The sequence below is a fragment of the Anomalospiza imberbis genome, chromosome 3 (genome assembly GCF_031753505.1).
Source record: "Anomalospiza imberbis isolate Cuckoo-Finch-1a 21T00152 chromosome 3, ASM3175350v1, whole genome shotgun sequence".
Classification (NCBI taxonomy): Eukaryota; Metazoa; Chordata; class Aves; order Passeriformes; family Viduidae; genus Anomalospiza; species Anomalospiza imberbis.
In genome coordinates, this window is record NC_089683.1 from 69,884,719 (window position 1) to 69,903,411 (window position 18,693).

The 18,693-nt window shown below is 38.6% G+C and overlaps 1 protein-coding gene across 2 annotated transcripts in view; it reads left to right on the forward strand.

Annotated features, from left to right (window-relative positions):
- Positions 1–18,097, forward strand: part of HEATR1 (HEAT repeat containing 1) — a 34,296-nt gene extending 16,199 nt beyond the window's left edge. For both annotated transcript variants that reach the window (XM_068185011.1, XM_068185010.1), the window contains exons 21-44: positions 64–231; positions 1,084–1,326; positions 2,066–2,197; positions 2,601–2,707; positions 3,746–3,889; positions 4,656–4,774; positions 5,042–5,163; positions 6,666–6,794; positions 8,012–8,242; positions 8,898–9,024; positions 9,329–9,495; positions 10,087–10,133; positions 10,803–10,926; positions 11,705–11,845; positions 12,061–12,350; positions 13,104–13,254; positions 13,765–13,923; positions 14,588–14,722; positions 14,975–15,079; positions 15,160–15,328; positions 16,025–16,179; positions 16,525–16,683; positions 17,380–17,488; positions 17,879–18,097. In XM_068185011.1, coding sequence (XP_068041112.1) covers positions 64–231; positions 1,084–1,326; positions 2,066–2,197; positions 2,601–2,707; positions 3,746–3,889; positions 4,656–4,774; positions 5,042–5,163; positions 6,666–6,794; positions 8,012–8,242; positions 8,898–9,024; positions 9,329–9,495; positions 10,087–10,133; positions 10,803–10,926; positions 11,705–11,845; positions 12,061–12,350; positions 13,104–13,254; positions 13,765–13,923; positions 14,588–14,722; positions 14,975–15,079; positions 15,160–15,328; positions 16,025–16,179; positions 16,525–16,683; positions 17,380–17,488; positions 17,879–17,967 — 3,522 coding nt within the window. In that variant the 3' untranslated portion in view covers positions 17,968–18,097. The remainder of the gene's footprint in view (positions 1–63; positions 232–1,083; positions 1,327–2,065; positions 2,198–2,600; positions 2,708–3,745; positions 3,890–4,655; positions 4,775–5,041; positions 5,164–6,665; positions 6,795–8,011; positions 8,243–8,897; positions 9,025–9,328; positions 9,496–10,086; positions 10,134–10,802; positions 10,927–11,704; positions 11,846–12,060; positions 12,351–13,103; positions 13,255–13,764; positions 13,924–14,587; positions 14,723–14,974; positions 15,080–15,159; positions 15,329–16,024; positions 16,180–16,524; positions 16,684–17,379; positions 17,489–17,878) is intronic.
- Positions 18,098–18,693: the final 596 nt, after the last annotated feature.

Genomic DNA, 18,693 nt, shown 5'->3' on the forward strand with positions numbered 1-18,693 from the left:
TGTTGTTTTAAGGCATTTTTATTGCAAGAAAAGAACTTAATTTTCACTTTGCTAATGAACTAGATTATGGGAACTCTATTTGAGGAGCTTGAGACACAGCCAAAACAGAAATCCCAGAAGAAAAAATTGTTGGAATCTTTGGAAAACTTACTTGATTGTGTACAGAGCCCTATTTTCCCATCATATATTGCAAGAAACTTAATGAAAATTCTTCATGAAATCCATGGTGAAGTAAGTGTTGCCTTTTGAGTTTTTTAATGGGTTCTGCACTTGAGTGAAATGCTGAAATCACATTTCATTTAGTAGTGATGCTGGTAAATAATTCCATAATATATTAGATTACTAGGTATTAAGTTGACACCTCCAATAATATGCAGTAAAGCTGCAAAGTATGGTTTAATGAAGCATTAAGCATTTTCTTGCTCCTTCCAGGAATGTAATGGCTGCAGAATTTTGCATTGGAGTTTTTAAAGAAACTCCCTTGATATTACTAAAGAATACTATTTCAGAAGAGACTGTTACAGAAGAAATTTATTACTTTGGTTAGTGAACATAGTTTTCTGTACAGAATTGCAAAGTATTAAGTAGTACTGTGAATTTCTTTTATGTATATTAACTTACTCTTATCCAGCATATTCAGAATTCTCCAAGTGCTGGAAAATATGACTTCAAAGTCCAAAAAAAAAATTAAATTTGAATTTTAATGTTCTGTTCAGTTGTATATGTCTTGAAAAGATTGTGAACTGCAGAGCAGGGGTGAATAGTTTTGCTTCACATTTGGGTTTTGTGGAAAACAGCAGTCATAAATAGTTGGAAAAATTACCTTGCTTCTGTACTTTGAAATTATGAAATACTGAGAAATACTTTGAAATTATGAGAATAGCAAAGGATCAGATGAGCAGGTAGTTGACATAATCTCATATTATGCCTTGTATTTTTCCAGTTGAACAGCTGTTGCCCAAAATACTGTGTGCAGTGTGATCCAAGAGAGGGGAAGCTGCAGTAAAATGAAGCTGTGCTGCTGGAAAGTTGTTAAATTGAGAAAGGATAAAAACTTCTGTTATGCATTATCTCTGTTTGCAGATGGTTCTCTCTCACCTCTTGCCTGCACTAAACCGTTTGCTAGAGAAGGTCTTTAAGAAAGCTGAGGCAATGTTAAAAGATGAAGTCATTCTCCTGCATCTAATCCTTGGAAAGTTTAATGAATATTCAGCAACCCTCCTTTGCAAGAATCAGCAGAGTCTGGATTTATTTATCAAAAGTCTGCATGCTGCCAAGAAAATATATGAAGAAATTCCACCATTTCAGATCACAGCACTTGGGCAGGTATGGCTTTATGAAATACCTTTTATTTATTTTTATGCTTGAAGCAGCTAGCAGTGTTTGAGATTGGATCTGCAAGGCTCTTTCTGTGTGGAGGAGTCCATAGCTTTCGACCTGTCTTTTTTTTACTACAAGATTTTAGTGTCTCCGTAGTGTCTTTGAAACATCTAAACAGGCTGCAAAACTTGAACTCTTAAAATTATCAGAAGGAGATATTGCTGCTTGCTCTATTTTTTGCATTTTGACAAGCACGAAATAGCAATACTGTATTTGCACACAGATGAGTTTCTGTGTATCGGTACAGATACTACTGTTCCATAGGTTTTAGGTTTTTGTTGGTCAGGCAAGAGCTTTATTTAATGTTTTTCATCTGAAGAAAAATTGTGAACAAAATGCAGTAGGTGAGAAGTAGATTAATTTGAAGGAAGCTGCAAATTCGGGCCTATATTGGCCAGGTGTTAGCATGTACTTCCCAAAGGCTGGCAACAGCAAGTTTGTTCCCCACACCAGTCGTTTGAAAGATTTCAGAAATCAGTTTGTCTGTTGGATATTTCACATGTATGTGATCCACATCTTTAAGATTCCTGGATATATAGAAATACATAGTTAATATGCAGGTTTTTGCAGTACTGCATGATGGGGTGTGTCATACAGAATCCAGCATATATTCATTCAACACCTTATGATTTTGTTACCATCTTAAAGTAAACCTCTCTGCATCTTTTTTTTGCCCCTTTTGTAGATTACTAAGCCATTCTTTGCAGCTGTGTCAGATGGAGTGGTGCAACAGAAGCTACTAAAAGTATTGTTTGACTTACTCTTAAACTGTAAGAACCCACTTTGTGCCCAGACAATCAGCAGTGTGTTCAAAGGGGTAAGTGGCAGAACACAGAAATACGTTCAAACCCGTCACAGTGTGATTTTCTGTCACCTACTTTCAGTAACACTTGTTTATATCATTTGTAGTGGGAAAGGAATGGGAAGCTTTTTGTCAAAAAATAGAATAGTGTTAATGGCATGAAAATTGTATTAAATGACTGCTCTTAAAAGTTGTTTCTTTAATAGCCACCTATCAGTCATTTACTACACTAAGTGAATGAATTCAGCAGTCACTTCTTTTCTGCAGCACTGGTTTTCATTTTCTGGGATATGACAGGAATATGTGGATTATATACCCATATGTGCATGAAAGGGATGTGTTTTTTAAAAGGCAGGGCACAGATATGTGATGTGACAAATTGTTCATTGGTGCTTGCATTGTTATTGTTTTGTTTCAGATTACAGTGTGTGCTGAGCAGATTGTCAGAGAACTGGAGCCTCCTGAGGAAACCAAAAGTCTTGCCACTGTTCAACAGACTAGAAGGCAGAAAATGCAGCAGCAGAGGTAAAGTAATTAGAAAACCACAAGTATTATCTGTGCAGTTTGAAAACACCACTTGTCTTAATATGTTGCATAATTTGTACTGAAAATGCAAGCAACTATTCCTTCTTTTCACAGTAAAATAAATCCAAGCTACTTTTGGCGTGGGAAAACCAACTCATGCTGCTGTTTGAGAACTGATGGAAATGTAGTCAAAATGTATTAAAAAATCCAGTATATTTAATACTGACAGTTGCTGTTACAGAATCTTGACAGTTGAACAAGATTCATTTTTGTTAATAGTAAGGTTAGTTTTAAATATAGATGCATGGGCAAATTACATACACTTGGCTGAAACCTAACAGATGTTCATCAAAATATTCGTTAGTTGACTGAAAAACTGTATTTTGGTTCTAATAAGGTGGTAATGTAATCACTAATTTTTAAATCTTTGTCCTGTTTCTTCTCTCCATTCTCACAAGGAACTGTTTTGTTCACTATACTCACTCTCTTTAAACATTCTTTCAGCCATATTGAATCAGGATATTGAGTTAATTTTCCCAGTTTAATCTGAAATAGCTTTTCTAATTTTCCTTCACTTGACCATTTTGAATAATCATCACCTATTAGATTGACCCATCTGTGAACTGTACCTGTCACATTTTACAAACACACATGTTCACACATCCCCCATTGCCTGCATAGTCAGTGTGTTAACCACTAGTAGTTCCAGAGAAGCAAGTTTCCTGGATGGCAAGCAGATCATCATTTGGACAGTTACCTGATAACAGATTTTTTTTTTCTCCCCCACTTCCAAAGTGTTTCCAAGAAACACTTGTTTTTTCAAGTTCGGTCTGAAATTTTTGTTGTAGTTTGTTTAAAATACGTTGCTGCTTCAATCAAAAGCCCACATACTGCCACCCCTCCAGGGAGCAGCAGTAAAGAACATACAATACTATGTAAAAGAAAAATTGTCTATTTTTAGTTGGGGGGTGTGTGTGTTTTCTGAAGCACTGTAGCATTTCCTTTGAAAATCCATGATTGTTTGTCTTGTCTTTTTAGAAAGCCTCAAGATGCAGAATTGGCACCAGAAACAAGGCACTCCAGCTGGCAGAGGGTGATGCTTATTCTGGAGTTATTGCAGCATAAAAAGAAGCTTCGGCATCCGCAGGCGTTGGTACCTGCACTTTTCAACCTTCTGAGCAGGTAACACAGAGCCCTGGAGCCTTCTCTGCTGCAGCAGGCACCCTAAACATGGAAATATGGGCTACTGTGTCTCTGCTTTGTTGCCATGTCTTGTAGCTTAGCTTGCCTTTTTCAACTGAACGTCTTTTAGGCCAATCAGAAGAGGGGAATGGGAAGTTAATTATGATTTTTTTTTCCCTTTGAAACAGTAAGATTCTTAGCTGGTGCATAGCTTCTCTTCTGTGAAAACTTCATTGGGCAGAGGGCTTGGGATTGCCAAGAAGGGTGATAGCTGTCCTAATATTGGGATAATTGGCAGGACTTGTGTCTTCAGCAGAGCTAAGACTAATTAGCTAAAGAGCTAATTCTGTAAGCTTTGAAATTCCTCCCAACACATTATGGAACAATCTTAGTCTAGTGCAACCTAAGGAAACTACTGTTTTTCCTGCCAGCCCTATATCCAGACACTTAGGAAAGTTTATATGTAGATTAGGTGTTTGTCTTTCTTTCCTTATGACTTGCTTGACATAAACTGGCAATTATAGTCCAGGCTATACTTAAGTTTTTGGCAGTGCTTAAATGTCTTTTATTAGGCCACTTGATGCATTCATTTGAAAATAAAAAAAGAAACTTTGGCAAAGAAACTTTACCCAGTCTTTTGGCAAAGACTTTTTGGAAGCCTTGGTTTAGAACTTCAGTGGAATTAAAATTGCAGTTGCTTATTTGTAGCTTAATATGCAGTTTGGTCATTTATTTTTCCATCCTGTTTTTTTTCATGAATGTATAGGTGTCTGAAACCCAGGGCATCAAAAGAAGAAAATATGGAATATACAAAGCAGCTGATCCTCAGCTGCCTGCTGAACATCTGTCAGAAATTGTCATCAGATGGTGGCAAGATCCCAGCAGGTAAAAATCACCAGACTCATCCCTTGGTAATTCTGTCACTAGGTCAGCATTAAAACAATGGTCTCAACTTGGTTTTCTTCCTCAGTCTACACTATTTTGTTGTGGAGAGAGAGATTCCTCTATGAGGGTATACAAGTTTGCCTTCCTAATATTTTTTTGTAGATGCATTAGGTATGGTTTGCAAACTGAAAACAGTGCTTGAGTGTACTGTTTATTCCTACATGGCTGACCATTAATGTGTTAATCAGTGAATATTTTTACCTGCAGATATCCTGGACAAAGAAAAATTCAACGTGGAACTGATAGTTCAGTGCATCAGGATTTCTAAAATGCCCCAGACACACCACCATGCCTTGCTGCTCCTTGGTGCTGTTGCTGGAATGTTTCCTGTAAGTAAGACCTGGAATTTATGTGTTGGCTTTTTTCTCTTTGGTTTCCAAGTATTGGGTAGAGTGAAGAACATACAGATCTGCTCTGTGGGGAACAACTTCCTGAAAAGGAGCCAGAGGCAAAATGGACAGGTTTCCTGCTCTTTTAGGGCTTTCTATTCCATTTTACTTGAAAACAAGCCTTTGTCTTTATGCTTTGGTCACCAGCCATTTGTGGCTCGCAGTGGAGTGCAGTAAAAATGGAAGAAGCTTTCTGACACCAGCCCTGCCTCACCTTCCCACTGTGGTCACAGTTCTCATGCCTTGTCTTTTCTTTCTCCTGCTTTTTTATATAAAAAGGGAAAACACCTGGCCTGTTAGCACATGAATTCTTACAAGTTCCTATCTTGTACAACACTGAAAAATGTAATTGTAGTTGATAATAAAACTGGGTTGTTCTGATTTTAATTGACCAAGAAACAGGCCTTTCCTTTATGGACTGAAATTTGACTGTACACTGTTCTAAGATTATTTTGCTTTGAAACTCTAAACCAGCAAAATGTATCCAGGTGTATCAAACTCAGTTTGCATCTTTATATTCACCTCAGTATTTTCTTCACACCTTTGGAAAGGTAGCATGTTTTCTGAAAGACAGAACTGTGATGTTTTTGATACATTTTTGGAGGATTTTGTAGTTTTATTGTTTGGGGTTTTTGTTTCCATCTTACTGCCATCACCTGCTATAGAACCAGGCATTTATTTTACATTAATATTGGCTCTTAAAAAAATTTCAAGGTCAGAATAGAAGGAAACATTTTTGTATTCACCTCATCTCACTTTTAAAATCTAAAATGCTTCTTCCAGTCACTAAAACTAAATGAAAAATATGCCCATAATTTATTGCTCTAAATCCTGGAAAAATCTAGGAAATTAACATTTGAGCTAGCTGGCACCTCTAATCCAGCCTTCTTAAAATTGGTTGTTTTGATTACAGTCTAGGCCCTCAAAAAGCCAGAAATTGAAATTAGTATGGTTAGTTTACACTGTATGATTGTGGATATTGCAGATGTTTTACAGATACAAAATAAGGTGGGTGGGAAAATCACTGGAATCTGTGCTACAACCACATTTGTGCTACAACCACATTTGTGCTTCCACAGATTTCCTCATAGCTGGTTTTACTTGTATTCACCTGGCACTGAGTGGAAGGATACAAGGTGTTTTATCACACTAAACTCTCAATTTCCACTCTCTAATTACTTGCTTAGATGTGTCTCTTGGTTTCTAAATAATGTTTAGTACTCTACCAATCACACAGTAAGTAGCATTAAGGGACGGTATCCATTTAAAACTCATTTAGGGAGATTTTGAAAGATAATCATGATTCTCTTTTGGGTTTTGTTTGGTTTTTTTGTTTTTGTTTTTTTTTTTAATAGGAATCTAGTTTCACTTGTGGGAATAAGAAATGCCTTCAGGTACAATTTGCACAGCAGCATGAACTAATTTAATCTGTTCTTTTCCAGGATAAAGTTCTTCACAACATTATGCCCATTTTTACATTCATGGGAGCAAATGTCTTGCGTCTGGATGATACCTACACTTTTCAAGTAATTAACAAGACAGTGCAGATGGTTATTCCTGCTCTTATACAGGTACATTTGTCTACTTAATGAAAAGATTATTAATTAAGTAACTTTATTTGCAATATTAGTGGTAGAATAAGTTGTCACCTACTCTAGGATTATTTTGATAGACATTAAATTAGATGTAATATAATGTAATTCAGACTCCTCTGTCACTGACCAAGTTCATCAGACTGCTGCTAATTTTCAGTCTTTTGAGTTTCTGCACTTTATAAATGGTTTAGCCAAAATTACTACAACTATATGTGGAGAGGACATGAAACATACTTTAAGTTCAAGCTTTTTGTCATAAAAACAGCAGGCAGGTTCAGTAGAGGAACCATTGGAAGAAAGAAGCTGGTTATTAGTCCTGTAATATGCCATGGTCATAGGAATAGTAGATGTGGTCGATGTGGTCTGAAAGAAGTGGAAGTGCTTTTATTCTTCCAGCTGCTGTTTGTGGGGCTTTTCTTGGTTTTGCCTGGACCTCATAGATAAATGGATATAAACCAAAACAAAAATAGATCCCCGTTTTTCAAATCAACATTTTCTTCAATCAGATTTCACTTGCACCTAAGAAATCCTGATTCTTGATCATAATTAGATTTAAACATGAAACATGATGTATAAATGTCACGTAAAAATGAATTGGGGGAAAAATGGCTTCAATTCAATGGGCTGAAGATTTTCTGGACTATATTTAATTATATGTGTACACATTTTTCATCCTCTTACAGTTCTCTGTTATATAAAAAGAGAGACAAAATTGATTTAATTTTTTTCTTCAAAAGCTTTCCTAGCAGCCCACATACGTTTCTGGGACAAATTATTTGTTGCATACATTTATTATATTTGGGAAGACTAATGTTACTTGAGACCATGTAGCCCATGTATATTATTTTTCCTAGGCCCTTGAATCTAAGATCCTAACTCAGCAAAGTTTTCTGAAGGATGTGGCTTTGCTTTCTCTTGAAAATGTCTTGTTTGTTTCAGCTGATGTCAAGTAGATTTTTTTCTCTTTTTTTTTTTCCTTTTTATAAACTTTATTTGAAGCATCTTCCTTTAACACTGAAAAGGAACTGTATGATTTAAAACTTTACTTGGGAACACTTACATTTTCCTTGAGGTTATGCATTTGGCAATGCTGTTGTCTGGCACTCAGTGCTTTCTCTTTATTTTCTGAAGTTGCAAGAAAGGCCTTGTACCCACCTGCAGTAACCTGTCTGAACTGCTGTGTTTGTGCACAGGCTGAAGACAGTGACTTGTCAGAGTCCTCGGGAAGCGTGGAGGAGGTGGTGATCAAGATCATTCGTGTGTTTGTGGATGCCCTGCCCCACGTGCCCGAGCACCGGCGTCTGCCCATCCTATCCCAGCTGATCACTACAGTGGGAGGAGACAAATTCCTCTGGGTTCTCCTGGTGCTGCTCTTTGAGCAGTACGTGACCAAAACTGTGACAACAACACAAAGCACGGACAAGGTTAGCAGGCTGAGGGGTCAGCTTTTTCACTGAGAGCCTGATCTCTTTTGTTCGTGATCTTGCTTTTAGGGAGGTTCTCAATAAGCCCCAGGTTATGCTGGAAAAGGTAGTGGGCTCTGGATTTGTGCTACAGAACCTGATGGTGATGTTGGCTATTACTTGTACTGTACATTCAATAGTGTCATGTCCTGGAGCCTGAACAATAGATCAGATCCTATTGTACAGCAATCCTTGATCTGAAGAGCTGATAATCTAATTATGTAGTACTTCAATAGTAATGAAGTTGGGTTTTTTTCCTTCAATTGTGTTTGTGAAACAGGATACTGGTCTTCCTCTACAGACCAAGATGAAAACCCTATTAAGTTTTTGTGTAGGCAGGCCCTGAGATTAGATGAAAGCATAGTTTTACTAAATGAACATTGGTGAGAAGATAGTCTTTACTGCAGCAGTTTAATCTGTCTCTTTACCTTCTGGACCTATGTTCTCTCCAAGGACTTGCTGCTTTTACCACTGGTGTTAATCCTGGAAGTGTCCAGATCAGCTTGACATTTTCACAAGCTCACTTAGGCGTTTTCAAGTATTTTTATTAGTATTGATAGAAATATTCTTTCTTAATCCTTGAAATATTTCTCTTTTTTTTCTGAACCATTAACAGGATGCTGTTCTGGAAGCAGACACTGAATTTTGGATCTCCATATGCTGCGAATTTAATGTACGTTTGCAGTTCCAGAGCGTGATGAAGATCATCCAATATCTGACAGAGCTGCCAGAGAATAAAGAAGGTAACCACAAAACAGAGATAGCAAAGGCATATAAACCTTCCTAATATAAGAGACAAGGGGTAGTGGTTTTAAACTAAAATGGGACAGATTCAGACTAGATATAAGGAAGAAACTGTTTACTCTGAGAGTGATGAAGCACTGGAACAAGTGTCCCAGAGAGGTGGTGGGTGCCCCATCCCCATCAGTGTTCAAGGCCAGGCTGGATGGGGCTTTGAACAACTGTAATTTTACTTTGTTTCTGTGATCAAAAACTAAATATCTTTTTTTCTTGGATGCAAATTTGTTTTGTCAATGTCTTCAACAGATGATCCTGGGGTAAAAAAGTTAAGAACATGTAAGACAAAGCCGAAAAATCAGGATGGGCAGCTCTTTAATGTGGAGTCTCACTCCGACAAACAACTCCGGCATTTCAAATTCTTGTCAGTCTCCTTCATGTCACAACTTCTGTCTTCTCAGAGTTTTGTGAAAAAGGTAATAATGGCAGTTTGCTTCTAGACTGATCACAGTAAGTGATTGTGCCATATTGTAATAGCTGAGGTGTAATTTACTTTTTAGTATGACTTGGTATTCAAAGGGGTGGCACTGTCCAGTGTAGCTTGCTGTAATGTTACTTATTTTTTATTAAGGCTTTTCCAGATAGTCTCCATTTGTGTGACTGATGCATAGGTAACCAAGTGAAATTCTGATCCCAGTGTATTCCTACTGGCTTTATGGAGCTTGGGATTTCACTCACAGCCTGTGTAACTCCAAATTCAGTGTGGGATTCATGCTGTTAATTGAAAAGACAAAATGTAATGAATTTCAGGCTCTGACTCTAGCTGGTAGTCCCAGTTTTTCAGCTGAAAATCAACCACCAGCATGAAATGTATTTGCTAATATGACTACATTGCCCAAGGTGCTCATATTTCCTTCTAGAATGATGGCTTAAGTACAAATGTAGGGACTCATAATTACCATGTTAGAGGACATTTGATTCAAAAAAACCAAAATTTTTGTATTCTGGCATTTTAGCTTAATGAGAGGAGGTAAGTTTCATATTTTCATTCTTGCTTTTTAAACCAGATAGTTGAATATGAAGAACCAGAAGTGCTGCAGGAGTTGGAACAGAGGTATGCTTTAAATATGCCCTATTCCTATTCTTAGCTTTTACTGCAACCCAGGAATATCTTTAAGTATATTGCCATTAGACATCTTTAATGATACTTTTTAAATGTCCTCTGCAGCAAGCGGTATTTATTATGTGCAAGTTACTTGGTTTTGGTTTGGTGTTTTCTTTTAATGGAATGTGAAATGTTTTATTTCTGAAAGATTGCTCTACCCAATATCCACTCTCTTTCTGGATTTTTGATAGCAGTTATTTACATGCTTGGCCATAACTGTGATGCTATTCATGTCTGAATCACTAAAGGAATTCCAGATTTTTATCAAAATATATGGTTCATTGGTAGAAAAAAAAATAGGATCATTGTTCACGGTGCCTCTGTATTGCTGTAAGTACCGGTAATCAAAGATCACAGTTGCAGCCATTGTGCTGTAAAAGACAGTGATAGGAAACTGAGGGTTTCTTTTGCAGCTGCCGAGCTTTTATGTTCATTCCGAGAGAAAGAGGCTGTAAGATTTGTTTTAAATGTTGTGTTCCATGAATGCTCATTTTTAGATTTTTCTGTTTAGTTTCCTTGTATTTTTGTTGTCATGTAAGATTTTATGTTTTCCAGTAATAGCAATGGACTTGTTTAGTCTCCTTGTTACTTGCTAAAAGTTACTTCCTTTCTGTCTAGGCTGTTAGAAGAAGTCCTTCACTACATAAACACTGTGGCATCTTCAGTGGAAGGAAATGTGGACAAGCCAACAGCCAAATTTTGGAGGGTTTTGCTTAGCAAGAGCTATGATATGCTGGATAAAGTATGTCTCACTAGCCCCCAAGTTAGCACTGGGATATTGCTGCTTTTGCTTGTTAATATGATTATAAACTTCGTCGGGTTTCTTGCTGCATTAGTACTGTATTTCATTGGATGGTCTGCAGCCTGGTACATCAATGTTTAAACTCAGCTTACAACTTGAGTAACTACAGCTAACAGCTTCTTAGGACAAGCAGAACAAAAATCAGGAATGCTTGTTTCCTTTAGTTTAATATTCCACTGGCTGTAAGTAGTCATTTCACTATGTCTGGTGGAGAAAAATGGCTCTTGACAGCATTTCTCACTGTTAACTCATAAAATTACTTAGTTAATGCTGTTGCCTATTTCTACATGAAATTAAATCCTTTCGCTTTTCATCTTACTATTTTTTCTGATTAGAAATATATTTGTAGAATTTGAGTGGCTATTGTGTTGGAATTTTTTTTTACCTGTAAAACATATTCCAGTTTTCATGATGTACATGCAGTGGGCATTGGCAGAATTATTTTGGGTAAAGAGGGACAGCTCACGAGAGCAGACAAAAGGACTTGCTGAGGAAATCTCAGAGCTGGTGGATAATGGCTGCTTAGCAGCCAGTGAACACAGACTAGCTGGAACCTGCTTTGTTGTTTTGCATGCCTCAAATACAGCATTGCAGGCTTGTCCTCTCTTCTTTGACCCTGAAACCCATGAAGGAAGTTGAAGAGAGTCTTATCAGGAGGCTGCCATGTCACAGTGCATGCAAAAGCATTTATGGTATTGCTTTGTTTGTTTTCTTGTAGGTCAATGCCTTACTGCCAACAGAAACCTTCATCCCTGTAATTGGGGGACTGATGATGAATCAGCTGCCGTCGGTGAGACGCAAGGCCATGGACCTCCTGAACAACAAGGTGCAGCAGCGCACCAAGTGGCAGAAGAGCCAGGTGAGGCAAAGGGGTTAAACCCAGTTCCTTTAGCAAAAGTACCCAGAGAGAGACTGATGTGCAAGTGCTTGACCCCATGTAAAGATGCCAAGTACCAGTGCCATGCCTGGCAGGGGCTCTTGAGCAGTGACACAAAGGCTACCTGCCCACAGCTACCTTGCAGGTCCTGAGTTTCTAACTGAATGTCTGATGTGTGTGTTCTCCTGTCCTCTCAGATCCTGCAGCTCTTAGAGCTGGTTCCCGAGCTCATTGCTATTGTCAAGTGCAGAAGAAAGGAGGAAGAGGAGGAGCAGGCCATCAACAGGCAGACTGCTTTGTTCAGCCTCAAGCTGCTCTGCAGAGGTTTTGGCACAGAAAATCCAGCGCCATTTGTGCCTGTTCTGAAAACAGCCATTGATCTCATTTCTTCAGAGAAGGAGGAAAAAAATGTGATGGGAAGTGCTTTGCTCTGTATAGCTGAAGTCACCTGTACACTGAAAGCCCAAGCAATACCTCAGCTTCCAAGGTACTGTTAGGTTCTTCTTAACAGAACCAGCTGCAGCAAGAATTAGTTATACCAAAGTGCAATACTGAAGGAATGCTGATGAAGGCTGTCTGCCCTGTGTGTGTTTTGTGCAGACAAGATTAAAAGTATTTCTAATGCTTGAAGGTGCTTTGTGGTCATAGAACTAAGAAACTAGTGGGGAAAATTGCAAGACTTTTATAATGCACAGTAGAGTTCCTTATGAAGTCTGCTGCTGTCATTAGAGAGGCAACCTTTATGGCTTTAGAAAAATCAGACCGTATTCTGTATTTTTTCTGTAGAACAGATAGCATTTAAAAACATGAGAATGAGTACAGTTGAAAAACCTTCGTGCTACATTATTTTATTCTTCCTATTCAAGAAGAATCCAAGTATCTAACTTGTTACTTGTAAGACTGTTTCATTTCTTTACAAATACTAGTCTCTTGTTGTCATTAAATCTTTAAACTAAAGACAGGGCTTTGAGTAACCTGATAGAGTTGATGTTGATCTAGATGATCTTTAAAGATTTCTTCTGACCAAACCATTCTGTGATTCTAAGTCTTAATATCCTTCATTAGCTTCAACATAAAATATTACAATGAGCCTAGAATACTGACTTTCCTCAAATGTGCATGAAAAAATTCTTGTGAAAATTGTCCCTGCAGGCTTAAGAGATGGATTTATTTGATTGGAAACATACTTCCAAATGGTCAGTTATTTCACCTTTCTCTGTTTATGTTTGGTTATTCACAGGCTGATGCCGGCACTCCTGAAGACTTTAAAAAGTAAGAAGGAGCTGGTCTCCAATGAGATTTACCTGCTGAGTGCCATCACTGCTCTGCTAAAGGTTGCAGAAACACTGCCGCACTTCCTTAGTCCTTACCTTTTGGAGTGCTTGGTGCAGGTGAGCTCTGTGACTCCTACGGGTGTGTAAAGGGGGGACAAGACCTGCCCAGATCCCAGAAGAAGCTGTAGAGATTACTTTTTACCCTCTGAAACTGAAGTAGGAGTGTGTGCCAACTGTGCGAAGGCTCGTAACTTACTACTCTTCCACTCACTTTCTTATGCAGATAACTCAGATGCGGAACCTAAGAGCATCTCCTCCTCCCTCAGATAGGTTGTATTTTGCCTCTTTGAAAAGAGAGATGAATCACAAAAGATCATTCTATAATATTCAGTCTCCTCAAATGTGTATCTGACACTCTTGTTGGAGTCATTCTAACCCTCTGCTGCTGACATGGCCATTTTTCAGTGTTTGTCTTGAAGACAGTGAGGCTTTGTACACAGCTTAATGTGAGGTGTTCCAAGTGGTGCAAACAGCAAAATTCCTGTCTGACATTTGAAGCAGACAACTACTATAAAATAAGTTCTTAAGTTGCTAAGTAGGCCTAACTTTTGTTGGAATTCCTCACAGGTTGTCCGCTTGGAAAAGATTGTGGCCGAGTTCGGTCCTACTTCCCAGATAAGTGTCCGTGTAGCAGCACTGAAAACCATCCTCTCGACAAGGCTGGCCCCCCGAATACTCCTGCCTGCGGTTACCAAGTGTTACAGTGAAGTGCTGCATACGCGCAAGGTAAGGGTTTTTTTCATCCTTCGGTACTGTGATAAAAAAGGAGAAGATAAAAAGAAACAGGCCAAAATTTAGTTCAGCTGTGTCCCCTCCCAGCGCTTTGGCCACCACCAGCCTGCTCGCTGTGGCTGAAGAGTGAGAAACGAAGTCTCACAAGCACTGTTCAGCAATAGCTAAAGCACCACCGTGTAATCAGCATTGTTTTGGTCACATATCTAAAGCACAGCACCATGTGAGCTGCTCTGAAGAGAATTAACTCCATCCCTGCCAAATCTGCCATAGTCTTTATATTATGATCTCTGGGGCTTTCTGTACTGCTGCGGTGATTCAGGAAAGGTAGATCTGGAAGAGATCCAGCAGTTTATTGTCCTTTGCGTGTTAGATGATGAATGCTTGGGAGATCATCCCATTCATATAGGACTTCATTTTGTGCTAGGGACATGAATGAGTCAGAATTTCCTCCAGTATGGCAGAGGGTAGACAAAATGCTTTTCAGGAATCCTACTAACTTAAGCCTCCAAAATACAGGGAAGAAGCTTATTTATTTTATCAACAGTATTGCAATGAGTAAATGCATGAAGTACATAAATCCAATTCCCTAGTTATGTTTTTCAGTTACTGACAACATTGCAGTTACCTTTGCATTGCTTTGCTTTTGTTTTGGCAGAACTGCCTGGGTCCCCTTATGAACATTTTGAAGGAGCACATTGCTGGTATGGAGAAGGAGCACCTGATCTCCCATCAGCCTGAACTGACAGCATTTTTCATGAAAGTCTTGAACTTCCGAACAGAGCATGCTGAGGTATCTTGACTGGGAGGATGAGCAGAAGCTGCACCTCTCTACATGCCAATTCCATCACTTGTTTAAGATTAGTAGATTCCATTGTACACATGCTCTGAAATTCTGGTTATCAGGTATTCTGTTCCAAATTGGTTTTTTGGTGGAAAACTTGGTAGTTAAGTATTTTGTCTGAAATAGACAAAATTAAACTGTGCTTTGAAAGCTCAAATTCTTACATTTCAAACTTAGAATTATGTTTTCTGATTTTTCTAGGATGACTTAGAGGAAGTTGGCAAGATAGAGGCTTACATTATTGACTGTCTAATCAGTATGGTTATGAAACTTTCCGAGGCTTCTTTCAGGCCCCTCTTCTTCAAGGTAAGTAGTCTAAATGTAATTCATCTGCATGTTTGTGTTTTCCAGTGCACAGAAACAGCTAATCTGCCTTTCACTTTCAGCTCTTTGACTGGTCCAAAACAGAGGCTACCCTAAGAGACAGGCTGCTGACATTCCACCGAATAGCAGACTGCATCGCAGACAAGCTCAAGGGTCTCTTCACCCTCTTTGCTGGTCACTTAGTGAAGCCGTTTGCTGAGACACTGAACCAGGTCAACATTTCTAAAACTGGTGAGTTGTCAGTTAGTGGCTACAGAGAGGCTTAGTCTTGATTGCTGAAAGGCTAATTTTAATTGCAGAAATTTTAGTCTTACAGGATTTATTTCACAGCACACATAATTCACTTTTCTCTTTTTCCTTCCTCTGGCAAATGAGAAATCTTTCTCTGATGGAACCAAAGGACCTTTTGTCATCCATGGGCATGGGGCTGCTATTAAAATGTTGAGACCAAATGAAAATTTTCAGCCCCAGTGAGTTCCCTGAGTATGATATTGTGTAGAAAGAGGGTTTCTCTTTTTTCTTTTTCATTCATTGTCTTCTCTTATATGCTGCCTGGTGTATCTAGACTCCTCTGCTTTCTTGGGCAAAAATAGGTGTTACTATTTTCTGTGGGAAATTTTGCCCATCCCAGTTGTAGTAACCTGAAGAAATTCTCCATATCCATAGGAATGGCCAAGCACTTCTCCTGTAGCCAGAGGCTATTCTCTTTTATTTCCATCAGTAGCAGACCTGCTGGGGCAGTAGCTTAAAGGCAGATAATGTATCATATCCACTTAATTGTTCTGAGTGATGAGTACATCGTTGCTATGTAAGTGCATCCCTTAGCTACACTGCCAGACTAGCAATGTTTCTGTCCTGCAGTTTTGTGGGAAGTTTTGTGTTTTCATTCTGTTGATATTTTTTTTCCTCTCCTTGGCTCATGTGTAGATGAAGCTTTCTTTGACTCTGACAATAACACAGAAAAGAGCTGTCTGCTGTTGCAGTTCACCATGGACTGTCTGCACAAGCTCTTCCTGTTTGACACCCAGAAGTTCTTGAGTAAAGAAAGAGCAGAAACCTTGATGCAGCCTCTGGTCGATCAGGTATTGACAAATCCATAGAAAAGATTCACAGCTGATTTTTTTTTCCATAATTAACAAAAAAAATCAGGCGTCAGTTGCCCCCCTTACCTATAATGGGGGAATTAGTTCATAGTTTTTGGGCCAAGACAGTATTGATTTCTTTGCCTAAGGCTCTGAATTACTGATTTTTTGTATCCTTTTTTTAAGTGTCTTCATTCTGTAAGGTTCATGCATGTTTATTGAGCTCTTGCAGACCAGTGCACTCCCACTGATGAGCTTTGACTTAACTCTTGAGTACCTAAAAGCCAAAGCTAGAAGTGGTTTTGGCTGGGTTTATCTGAGCCTGGATCTGTTTTACTTCCACAGCTAGAAAATGTGCTTGGAGGAGATGAGAAGTTCCAGGAAAGAGTGACATCACACCTGATACCCTGCATAGCTCAGTTTTCAGTGGCAATGGCAGATGATTCTCTTTGGAAACCGCTGAACTACCAGATCCTGCTGAAGACAAGGCACAGTTCTCCTAAGGTTGGGAGCCATCAGAATTTGAACTGCTTTTCTTTGTCGTGCTGGAAAGTGGGAACAGTGCTCCTAAAGTCAGAAGTGAATTAACCAAGTCATTGCTGAAATAGTAGCCTAAATTAAAACACTGGTGCTGTACCACAGTACTCCCAAGTTGTAGAGATGGGTGCAACATGCTCTTCTTCTCTTGCTGTAAGCAGTTAATATTCCATGTCTTTCGTACTGTGGAGTTTGGGCTTTTTGAAGATTTGGTATCTGTTGGAATAAGAGAGAATTGTTTGCGTACAAAGAGAGGGGCACTCTAGCGGGGTAATGGGAAGACAGTCAGCTTTCAGACCTGTTCATAGAGTTTTGTCAAGACTCCCATTGACATGTTACAGATATCAAGGGAGTGCACTTGGTTTTTCACAGTGCTGAGCTAAGCCCCGATAAGAGTGGAAGTGGCATCGTGACAGGAAGTTAAAGTCCATTATATCAAATAACTTCCAGCAACATTACCTGCTTCTTACAACCTATTTTTTATATGCCATTATGTTAAATACGTTTTATTTGCCAGATGTTAATATTTAAATTAGCTGAAAATTAGTTCCCTTCAGTCACGAAAGATTATAACCTTATAACGAATGGAAAGAAAGTAGGGGTGGGGGAAAACAGGGAACTATACTATAATGTTTGTTTCCTTTTGTAATTGTTTTGGTTTAGGTCCGATTTGCCGCCCTGCTTGCTTTGATAGAAGTTGCACAAAAACTGAAGGAGAACTACCTGGTCCTGCTACCAGAATCTATTCCATTCTTAGCTGAGCTTATGGAAGGTAATACTTTAAAGTGGCATTAGTGATGGGTGACTCATTTCAAAGATTCAGACAGGCTCATTGTTATAACTACTATAAATCTTATGAATTTGTATATGGTAGCTTATACTATGCAAAATGCAAACTAAAATGGATTATTTCAAACACACTTATGAAGTTCAGTTAAATTATGGTGGTTTCTTCAGTGTTGTAGCCTGTGCATATCTCCCCATGTGCAAGTTTTAGATCACTGTTAGTAGAAACAGTTTGCCTAGTTCAGTGACAAAATATTTCTGAATAATAATTTCATATACGATGTTTGAGGATGGTTTTAACCTTGATGATGAAGCCTTCCTCAGGTAGCCTTGTAATCACTGCTCTACTTAATTCCTGCTCAATTTCTTTTTCTAGATGAATGTGAAGAAGTTGAACAGCAATGTCAGAAGACAATTCAGCAACTGGAAGTCATTTTGGGAGAACCACTGCAAAGCTACTTTTAAGTTTATGCCCTTCATTTTCAAATTTTGTCTGAATTGTGTTACCTTTACACATTCAGATGTTACAGGCAAACTGTCATAACAGTTTTTATCAGAGGCAAGATTTTAACTTTTTAATAAAATATTTTAAGAATCTGGCTTTATCATTTCTGGATGGACTGGGGACTTTTCTTATGACTTTTCCTTAACTGCTCTTAACAGTGGGAAACTGGCACAGGCTATAAACAAATCCTGAATGACAACATGTGAGACTCACTGAATTCCATGGTGCTCAGGGCATACAGTTACTGTCCCAGTGGAGAGGCTGTCATGCTCCAAGCATGGTCCTCACTGGACCAATGCACTGCAATCCTGAAAATCTGTTTTTTTCTGTCATCTGTAGGGAAGTAAAAAGTATACCTACTGAAGATACTGAAAAAGAAGTTCCAAGAAACTGATTCATGTAGAAACTAAATCTGTTTTACAGTTTTTAAAGACTGCTACTGATTAGCTGAAGTTTAAGAATAAATTGTTTGCTATGATAATGAATTTACCCAAAAATTACTATTGGTTTTGCAACACGAGCTGCTGTTTCATTACACTAGTACTAAGGCACTCGGACTCTGTGAAGTAGGGTTTAAAATGCAACAGGGTAGAACTGACACTATACAGGGGATAATGTTACATCTCATTGGGTGCTGGGAACAAGCCTCTGTCCAGGGTGCAGCATGACATGTAGAGCCCATACGT